At 33.1% G+C, this 11,558-nt stretch overlaps 2 protein-coding genes across 2 annotated transcripts in view; both read right to left on the bottom strand.

Annotated features, from left to right (window-relative positions):
- The window catches only part of Smp_159230 (putative quinone oxidoreductase), a gene marked incomplete at both ends in the record, with an annotated part of 16,153 nt that extends 15,857 nt beyond the window's left edge, over positions 1-296 (bottom strand). The window contains one exon of the mRNA XM_018797741.1: positions 79-296. Within this exon, the coding sequence (XP_018652753.1) occupies positions 79-296 (218 nt within the window). The remainder of the gene's footprint in view (positions 1-78) is intronic.
- Positions 297-5,568: 5,272 nt separating this feature from the next.
- Positions 5,569-10,912, bottom strand: Smp_159240 (hypothetical protein; the record flags this gene model as incomplete). The annotated part of the gene is made up of 2 exons (XM_018797740.1): positions 5,569-5,670; positions 10,838-10,912. 2 exons carry the CDS (start codon positions 10,910-10,912, stop codon positions 5,569-5,571), a joined length of 177 nt encoding a protein of 58 aa, XP_018652752.1.
- Between the last annotated feature and the right edge of the window lie 646 nt (positions 10,913-11,558).

Below are 11,558 nucleotides of genomic sequence, written 5' to 3'. Positions count from 1 at the left end.
TGACTCCCGCTTTCAACTATGAAAATCCTAAATTTTCACAAAACCCCTTCTGATAACAATAAAAATATCATTGTTTACCATGCTTGTACATCAATTGCAACTTCATTCTTTCCTATTGGTTTCACTTCATTCATATCTATTCTTATATGTTTTGAACCACCAAATGCTCCAAGTGTTACACATTTATAAGTTTTAATTTCTTTCTCTGAACCATTAATATTTTCTTTCGTCAATTCTGTAGTTTCCGAAGTTTTATTCTCTGTTATCCCACTATTAACTTCTGTTTCTTCAGGCATTCTATTTGATGATTTAACTAATTCCTCCAAAAAGAAAAGTGATAAAGAATAAAAATACTAAATTATAAACAGATGGTTTATTATTTGCTAACAATCTATCGATTTAAATAGATTTGATCATACAACTATAGTAACTCAGTTACATAGTCATAGAAACTCTAAGAATATGATGTTCATTCATTCCTTCCACCCCTCATCCTTCTCCTCCTCCTCCTCCTTCTCATATATTTCTATCAAAAATAAGGGATAATTATTATCGATCCAAATATATCCTATTCATGATTGGTAATTATAATAAGCTTAAAAGGAGTACAGTTGGTTACTAATAATATATATATATATATATGTGTATATATAAACCAATAATAAGTTTGTATATATAATTAACCAATCAAAAAATGGTTTATATTTATGAATTTTTTTGTTGGGCAAACCTTAGTTACAATGGTAATAAGAAAGACAGAAGTAGAAATTAGATTCATGGCAAAGTTTGAAAAATCTCCCAGATCTCAATTTGACCCCCTCCTTTTTTTTTAAACCATTAGTATAAGATAGGATAAGAAAGATGACCTAAAAACAGTATTATTATAATAAGTGTGATAAGAAAGCATATGGGAAAAGAATGTTTTTCTTTTTAAGGTCATTTCAATAGTAAGATAACAGAATGAATGACCTTAATGTTTGTTAGCATAACATTGAAAAAAATTTGTTTTTTTTGGGGGAACAGAGTTTTGTTAATCAAATTAATTTAGGGGTATTTGTTTTTGCAGTTTTGTTTGAGTTAGATAGTTAAATTGCAAAGATTTTTTGTTAATGATCTAGACAAATATCATCAAGAGACTGATCTATTGTAGTCCTAAATAACAATGGGAAGATACAAGTAAACAGCATCAAGTGAATTTAAACAAGAAGATGGCTATCAGGAATTAGTAGCTAAGTGGATAACACGATAGAGTTTGAAGTGAACGGTATTGGGTTCGAGTCCCAGAATGAAAATCAACTCTGAGATGCGGATACATCCATCTGATCAGTCCCAAATAGGACGAAACGTGCACCCTGGATTCCACTGCTAGCCACTATCCATCTTTGCTTAAAAAAGCTTGTAACTTAAGACAACATCGAAGCAGTCTGCATACGATGCACATATGTGAACAAGAGACTGATCAACTGCAAGTAAACAACACCAAGTGAATTCAAATATTGAAGAAAGATGAGCCAGTTAGCGTACGCCGTTCAAATCCGTTATCGCACAGCGGAACTTCATCCAGCCTGATTGAGCAGAGGACGGGTATAAGTGATTAAGAGTTCCATACTCACTCACTTGATAGACAAAGGATATCAAGTTGACTTAAATATAGCTTTTAAGATTAGCCGCCATATTCCATCAAATTCAAGATATAGTTCGCTAGTTTGTCTTTTGGATTTTCTTGAAGTTAGAGGAATCCATGGTCACAAAACCTAACCTTTAAATGGACAAAAAGTTCTGACAAACACTCTCGCTACTTTGGCCATCGGCATATGAGTGATTTCTAGATAAACTTTAATCCAAAGATTTCTTTCAAATATGTTCAAATAGTTTTCGAATTTCTTTCATCTTTGTATTTTTACATATTCACAACATCGGTCTCTTGATCGTTATATAACTATTGTATTACTGACTTTTTATTGTTATTTTATCGATTCCTCTTATGTATTATGCAATGTAACAACTATTTAAATTGTAAGTTAGACAATATATGTTCATTCCTAAGTAGCATATACCACTATATTTCCGATAAATAATATAGCTTTTAATTCATCAATTCATTGCACAAGCTAGTGGCTATAAGGACTCATTAGCTAGGTGAATAACATGATGGTGTTTGAAGCGAACGGTATTCGGTTAGAGTCCCTGAGTGAACGTCATCTCTGGGATGTAGGTACATCCAGCTGACGAGTCCCAAATAAAACGAAACGCTTATCCTGAATTCCACTGCTAGCCACCATCCATCTTGGATTATAATGCTTGTCAATTAAGGCAATATCGAGACAAATTGAATTGGAACATTATTATCTGTATTTTCTCTTATCTTGTAATTTGTCTACTTGACCTTTGATTTCTTAGACATAATGTCATAACAAGTATGTATATGATTGCACAAGTATATGAAATCATTCTGATAACATTCTTCTCATCGCATTATGTAGATCCTGAGAAATTAGAGTCCAATTTTTAGCCAACTATATCACAGATGATATAAATCGAAAATTTATCATGTTACAAATCAAAGAGTATGATTACTAGCAATGGATAAAATTTCACGATTAGGCTCACTGATTAAGATTAGTAATTTGAATATAGATTAGGATTAGAGCTAAAAGATAATACTAGTAATGAGGATTAAAAGCATACTGCCACCTGACTAGTATATTTTAAGAAAAAACTAATTGAAAAGACATTAATACTATTAGATTCTGGATTAGTGATCTAAAGGTTAAATGCTTGAGCATGAAATAGAAGGTCTTGAGTTCCATTTCCATGTTTGGGGTTGTGGTTGCACACTGCTGAGGGGTCCCATACTAGGACCAGATGGCCATTGAGTGTTCAGAGGTTTTCAATGGTGCTCAAACGTTGATAGATTTATGATTCAGATGAAACTCCATAATATCTGCATCCCTATACTTACAACTGTAAAGAAGTATTCCTTACCTATATTAGTCTAATAATAATAGTTTCATTCAAGTCATGATTATAAATATATATATATATATATATATATATATATATATATATATATATATATATGTTCGGCAGGAGTATGTTTCTGTCACTCATCTTCAATTACGAAAGCTTCTCATCGATTCGGCCACTACAGTTATTTCACTCCACCAATCATTAATAAGATTCATTATTTCCAATACACTGATCTGTTGTATTTTCAAAGGATCGATAAAGAGGAACATACAACAGTAAATTAAGTTCTCCAGTTTTAATGATTAAGTATTTAGTTTCACAACAATCTATTATTTTACTTACTTACGCCTGTTACTCCCAATGGAGCATAGTCCGCCGACCAGCATTCTCCAACCCACTCTGTCCTGGGCCTTCCTTTCTAGTTCTATCCAACCTTTGTTCATTCTTCTCAAGTCTGTCTCCGTTTCTCGGCGTAATGTGTTCTTCGGTCTTCCTCTTCCCTTTTGACCTTCGGGATTCCCACAACAATCTATAAACTCTTCATAATACGGACTAAGTGGATAAAGCTAACCTTCATGATTATTTATTTCAAGCAAACTTAAAACAGATAATAATTGCAGATTTGAAAAGTAGGGTGACCTTTGTATTTTTGTAAACCACCAGCTTTTGCTGTGTGTTAAAAATGGAATATATCATTATATCGTGATAAATAGTTAAATATGCATCTTTAACTTTTAATACTATCACCAACAAAATGAATGTTCAGTTACTTGTCTAACGACGTCATTAGTAGAAACTTCCGGTAATAATTAAATTGGATAATTAGATTTCATTAGGTAGAGTATGAATGGACAAATTTGATTGCTGTTTAATTATTTCTGTTTTAAATGTTTGTAATTGATGTTTGATTTTAAGTTAAAAGTACTTCGCATTAAACTGTCTAACTTTTCTATAAGCAAAGATGAATATTAGATAGCAGTGAAATTCAGGATGCACGTTTCGTCCTATTTGAGACTGGTAAGACAGATGTACCTAAATTCCAGCGTTGATGATCACTCTAGGACTCGAACTCACTACCGTCCGCTTCAAACGCCGTCGTGTTATCCACTTACCTTCTGAGTCTTAATAGTCACCTGTTTGTGCAACGGGGTGAAGCAAACAACACCAAGTGAATTTATTAGAGATTTATGTGCAAAAGCAATCTATATTTATCTGATAAGTCAATCGGTTACGGGCATATTGATTTTCTTAGGAAGATGGGATCGATGAAATCCGAGTTCTTTAATGGAAAAACACATTCAAACCTGACATAAATTTTCTTTGGTCTTAACAATTTGACACAAGACGAAGAACATCGTTAGATAATGGTTGGAAAAAGAAAAAAACAGATTTTTTAAAAGTAACTATTATACTAGGATTAGCGTTTGGAATGTAATCCATAAACGTATTTCACCCTTCACGACACCAATGCCTTTTTGTTTTATCTTTTCGATCTATATTCTCATTCTGCTTTCTTTACAATTACAATTCCAACTACGATATTTCGTTTTTTTTTGTTTTTCATCTTGTTATTGTGATGTCGTTGTACTAACGTGATATGCCATCTTGACTCAAAGTATATAAACACTCAACAGTCTTTTAATTGGTTATCATTGACTGGCTAAGGAAATTTAGACAACTGACAGTATTGAATGAACACTGACTATTCCAATCGATATGATTATCTCAAACTAATGAATATTATCCCTTTAGTAGAAAGCGTTTCCATTGTGCATAATCGTCATTATTATTATTATCATCAATATTATTACACTGTACATATATTGAGATATATAAATACATTTATAACAACTAATTAAATATGTTAATTGTAATTTAATCCCATACACATCAACAAATGCAAATGAAGACAGACAGTGTAGCAGCAGCCTCTGAATCAGTAGGCCTCAACACACACAAGGGAAAGAATAAGATCCTCAAACACAATACAGACAACACCAACCCAGTCAAACTTGATGAGGATGCTCTCAAAGAGGTTTAGACCTTTAAGTACTTGGGCAGCATCATCGATGAACAAGGAGGATCTAATGCAAATATGGAGGCGAAGATAGCAAAGTAAATACAGCATCCCTACATCTCAAGAACATATGGAACTCAAAACAACTGTCAACCAATATCAAAGTCACAATCTTCAATATGAATGTCAAGACAGTTCTACCATACGAGGTGAAACTTGGAGAACTATTACAACCATCATCAAAGAAGTACAAGTATTTGTAAACAATTATCTACGTAAGGTACTGAATATTCATTGGTCGGATACCATCAGCAACAGGCTACTGTGGGAGAAAACAAACCACCCCCTAGTTGAAGAGGAAATTAGCAGGAGACGCCCATGACAGAATTGGATGCTAGTGGGAGGCCTATGATCCTCTATGAGAAGTAACAAACGTAAGTAAGTAAGTAAGTAAGTATGTAATTACCAAAGCAATTTAAATTCAATATGAACACAATACTTAATTGGTATATTCATTATTATTTTACACATTTACAATAATGATAATAAATATTTGATCAGAATGATTAATTTATTTAAAATCAATTCAATTTATACATATCAAGATGTTCAGTATATTTTTTATTTAATTCATACATATATGAAAAATGTTTCAGATAATCGAATCCTCTAATTGGTTCTTCCTAGAAGAAAAAAAAATTTGAGAGAAAATAGAAAACAAAAGAAACATTTTAGGGATTTCAAGTAGTTATGTGCTGTGGTCTACTGATATCCATATAAGTAGTATATGGTGATGATCAGGCATAGAATGTATTTTGACAGAAGACCGATAAAGGAAGAACCGAAATGAAACTCAATTGGTAGGAAAATGCACAAACAATGAAATTAGAGAAGATGGATTGATATTTACAGAAGGAACAGTGAAGATTGACATAATTGATGGTTATTTTGCAAATTAACTGTTCATTGTATAGTTATCAGAATTTAGTGAGATAGTCTGTAATTTGTGTCTAGATACATTTGATTGTTCCTAATCGGTGTTTTGTTCATTACAGTAATACGTTACTCAGGATATGTAAGCTATAATTTGATCAGTTTCTGCTAACACAATAGATAAGGATAATCAGATGACATCAGAAATAAACCGCTACGTGGAAAACATTTAGGTATAGGCAATATGACTTGAGCATCAAAAATGAATTCGGTGATTAAAAAGATGAAAAAAATAATTATTATAAATTTCCAAATGTGAAGAAATCTTTTGCGTGCTCGCATGTCAGGATCATCAGTTCTGTAGTGCTGTGTTTCGTTAATCGTCAACTTCGATAACCATTATAATATAAATCTTAACGGTGCATAGAATCAGAAGGCAAAGAGAAGCGGTAACTACAGTTTATTGTCAAATTGCGCAAGCCATAAAGTCATAAGCATGTGAACAAATATCAGCGAGCGAAGCAAAAATGACACACATAGGAGATGGCGGGTAAGCCGACTCGCTTTAATCAAGCGTTAATCAATATTTATAGTCAGACAAGAATAAGTTATAGACATGTGATCAATAGGATAAAAAGTGTAGACACGCCTACGCTCATATAAAAAATAGCCAGGGTTAATAAGTGAATAATTAACAAGGTCAAAACGGGACTAATGATGAATGGGTCAATTGGCTTGTCCTGAAGCTATAATATGGTATATGGGCTTAACATGTCAATCACCACTACAGAAATACAATGAGTGAATCCATCTGCTTGATTATGGCCGTTACATTCAAACACCCCTTTTATTGGTTATGATAAACGTGTGAACTCAACCGAGGTAATGTGCATCTACTTACGTGACTTAGTTCAACAGTAAATAATTTAATGTACTCAAGTCAAAGCTTGTTTCAGCTTCCTCAGTTTCGTTTTAACTATGTCCTACATCAACCAATATTATGCACCATGGTAGGAAGTGGTTGAGCATACGTAACACATGAGTCATAGAGTATATATATATATATATATATATATATATATATATATATATATATATATATATATATGTTTAATAAAAGAGGAAAGAATAAGATTTCTATGTACTTAGTAGACATTGCCTATTCTGACTGAATTGATGTATCTCATTTGATTAAAGTACATGTTACAGTCATAGATGCTATAAATCACTAATTAGGACTTAGAAATGTAATGTTGATGGCTTAGGTTTCTAAAAACATAAGCATTATTCTTGTATGTATTTTTTTTATCTTATTGGGACTAATAAAACTTATAAAATTTAGACAATAACATTATTGAACATTGAATAAGTGATTTAGAGATTAAGCACTTGCTGCCAAATCTGAGGATCGTTAGTTCAACACCTGATGGTGTCGGGGATGAGTAATACTGAAGAATGCCCTGCAAGGGCGATCATGAAAGTTCCTTCGAATTTAGTAGAAATTATCTTTGCCATCACTTGTAAGCCTTTTCTAAAAATGAGAGAGTAAGTTAGAAGCCTATTGTATATATTCAATTAAGTTCAATAATTTAGAAAAATAAAAAATTCATTGCATTATTAGAACATAGGTGTCTTAGATATTAAAGTAGTTAGTGAGTAGCTTATTACTAATATCATCATCAAAGATGTCGAATTCTACATTAAAAATGATCCCTGACTGATATCAGTTGACGTTGCATCATAAATTGTCTACATGATCAAATCATATCATCATAAGATCTTGATTAGATTGATTTTCTCTTAACAAATAAAACATCTCTAACGGTCAGATTAAATCTCTATCAAAATTTTAGACTATTGTTAATTTCATGAGAACTCTCATCAAAATTTGAACAAGTAGTTTCACGGTATTTTTGCGCCGAATTGATGTAAAACATTAAGGAAGAATGTATTTGTACAATCCCAGCGAATTTTATTTGAAGTAAATCCAAAGTTTACCTTGGCATTTTTAGCTGACATTTTACAAATACATTCTTCCTCCCCAATGTCTTATGGTTAACTTTAGTTCTGACACTATTCTGCACTGTTTTCATGGTCACATAATAGTAGTTATAGACACTATTGTAATGTTTCGATCTTCTGTTAAACAAGTATTCAGTGAAGTGAAATATAGTGTCGATTATTGTTGATCTGACAAACGTTAATTCTCAATTCGGGGTTGTGGAGAATGTTATGTTTTGATTGAGATAATGAATCCATTGATGTTAGACCACCATTGAAAACCCAAAAGCACTGGATGGCCGTTTCATCCTAGTATGGCACTTCTAAGTAGTACTCACCGACGATCCCGCACGCAGGATTAGTACCCGAGACCTTTAATCTCGCGCGTGAACGCTTAACCTCTAAACCGCTGAGCTTGTAACCAACGGTGTTAGTGTCTAACCTCCATCGATCCATGAATGGCTGCGTAACCATTCATCAATTGTCTGAGGTACATAACTATCTCTACCTGACACGGAATGGACTCTACTGGTCACAGCTTATCACGGGAACTCCATGAAATCATCTTGGAGACAGTCAGTATGTGATTGTGGAGATTGTTAAGTTGTTGGTCTAATATCAATCGATTCATGATCTCAGCTGAATATTAATTCATCTATTTTAAACACAGATAACTATAAATCTACTAGCTGAAAATAGTTCACACTTAACAATGTTAAACATTTAAGAAGTGAGAAATATAAATACCAATATACTAATCATAATCATTACTTGTAAAAATATAATCAACTGTTCTGGTTGTTGCTTTTGATTTGTTGATTGTTCATTTGTAATATGTAATAAAGCAGGATTAAGATGTTGTATAATACATAGATTTAAATATAATTGAAAATGTATTGGATGTAATAAACATACGATTATATAATTTACAATATTTATCCAATCAAAATAATTCCAATAACATTGATTTGTCCAACGTAAATAGATCTAAATATATATATGAAATAAATAGCAGAGCAGGAATAAATCATGGTTGTATATTTAATAGTTGAAATCATAAGTCAATTGAAGCTAGACTACCATGGAAGATCTGGAAGCACTGGACGGTCGTTTCATCCTATTGTGGGATTCCTCAGCAAAGCGCATCTACGATCCCGCCTCGTGAGCGGGATCCGAGCCCAGGACCTAGCAGTCTCGAGCCAGAGCACTTAACCGATAGACCACTTAGTCGGCTGGCATCCAACGGTGTTAATGTTTAACTTCAACCAATCCACGAAGTTTGAGCAACCGTTCACCAATCGTCTTCTGGTTATAATCATACGCTGGTAGGTCCTGGGTTCGAATCTCGCCCACGAGGCGGAATCGTAGATGCGCACTGTTGAGAAGTCCCACAATAGGATGAAACGGTCGTCCAGTGCTTCCAGGTTTTTCCATGGTGGACTAGCTTCAATCGACTCATGATTTCAACTATTAAAAATACTAAAATCTCCACAAAACCTCTTCTGATCATGTTTGTATTGTTTGTTTAAACATTCTCATTAATGTTTAGGAGTGTAATTGAACAGTCTCTTATTAGCATATGTACATCCTGTGTGGATTGCCTCAAGTCTCAAACATTATAAGCAAAGATGGATGGCTGCTAGCAGTGAGGTCTAGGACAAGCGTTTGGTCCTATTTGTGATTCATCGGCTTGATCAATCTGCATCCCGGAGTTGATAATCACTCCAGGACTCGAACGGAGTACTGTCTGCTTCAAACATCATCTCATTACCTATTTAGATATTGAGTCCAAATTCAAGTGTTAACCACCATCCATATTGGCTCATAATGCAAGAATGAATTAGTTGTAATATGTTATTTGACAAATGAAATTATCTACATTGATAGATCGTTAAATATTAACTAATTTCATTTTTGTCTAGTTTATAGCGATGGTTAAATACAATCGTGTGGTATATGCTACTTATCTAGGCAGATACAAGTAGTATGTAATAACAAAGAGAAGTAGAAAGCTTGGCAGCAGAAGGCTATGAAGGTTGACTTGAAAAGAGCAGGAAAGGAATTGTGAATCGGAAGAATCATACAGAATGTGAAAGAAAAATGATGGAAATTTGCAAATGAAGTATTTAATGTATGGTTTTTATATTTTACCAAGATACTGTGTACTTTTTTATTGGAATGCATCTGGTTGTCCCCACCTGTGCTCTTTACAGTCAAAACTCAAAGGAATAAATAATCAAGATTAGATCTTATATTGATGTCTAGGTCCTTCTTGAAAATATGTAAAAGATAATGAAATATACGGTAGACTAAATACAATGAAAAATAAAGTTAGAAGTATTTTAACGAGTCAATCAGATAAAGGAATATACAAATGAGAAAGGAGGAATGACAGACGAGACTGAAGATAAGGATTGTAAACTGCAAGATATGTACACAAGTTTAATTAAACTAAAAAGTAGGTAGGGCGTATTTAACAATGTTGTGTTAGATGAACCAGTACGTCACTAAGCTATTCAACTGTGATACAGTAAGAGTCTGAATGATAGTTCATTTGAGCTCTAGTTGCATTTTATTGCCTTTGAAAAATATGGGATATTCAAAGCTACAAGAACTATGATCCTTCAGGATACATAAATCATATCCTGATCAAAAACCTTGCATCTGTACCAATAAATTCCAGTCTTTGTTATTTAAAACATATCAGTAAGTCGTCAGAAAGAAAGCGCTTTAAATTCTTCAGCGTTTCATACTTTATTCCTTCAAGATCGTTTACTTGCTTTCATCACATGTTATTTTCTGGGGTACAAAACTGATTTTACGATTCTAAATTAATCAGGTAGAGAGTGTGATTTACCATTCAAATTGTTGAACAGATCAAAGACTAATGGAGAATTATCACTGAAATGACTAAACAGTCATTTCATTAGCATCATACACATCTGATTCTGCATGATTCAGCTCAGAGACGGACTGAATGTTGTGAGCCATATATATCAATTACAATCTGACTATTATTCGTTTGTTTAATTATATCCATAACTATTCATTAATCTTAATATCAAGTGTGTTATTTTCAATAAAAGGAAAAAGCGTCTCATCCAACTTGCTTCCTTTCTTACATTGAATGAAGAGAAGAACAGTAAAGTTTGCTTGAATACAATGAAATTATGCTTCAATCAAATGTAAACAACCGATTTATTTATAATAAACTATGCTGTTAATAATAAGTGATTGACATAAACATCATTAATAAACATAATAGAAATATAAGAACTAAGACAAAAGAAAGGATATGACATAATTGTCTAGTTAAAATCAATTCATAACTAATTCTGTTGTGTTACCTTAGTCCTACGATTATCGTGAAATACAATTGCCAATTTAGATAAGCTGACTTATACGATCAAATTAATGAACTTCTCAGAATCAATTAGATGATTTGGACTTCGCAGATGACCTAGCCCTCCTCTCTCATACACACGAACAAATGCAGATGAAGACAGCAAATGTAGCAGCAGCCTCCGCATCGATAGGCCTCCACATTCACAAAGGAAAAAGCAAGATTCTCTAATGCAACACGGAGAACACCAACCCAATCACACTCGATGGCGAAACCCTGGAAGTGGTGGAAACA

Source organism: Schistosoma mansoni, chromosome 5 (assembly GCF_000237925.1).
Source record: "Schistosoma mansoni strain Puerto Rico chromosome 5, complete genome".
In the NCBI taxonomy this organism is placed as follows: domain Eukaryota; kingdom Metazoa; phylum Platyhelminthes; class Trematoda; order Strigeidida; family Schistosomatidae; genus Schistosoma; species Schistosoma mansoni.
The sequence above is the reverse complement of the archived record's forward strand: the minus strand, read 5'-3'. Positions and strand labels throughout refer to the sequence as shown.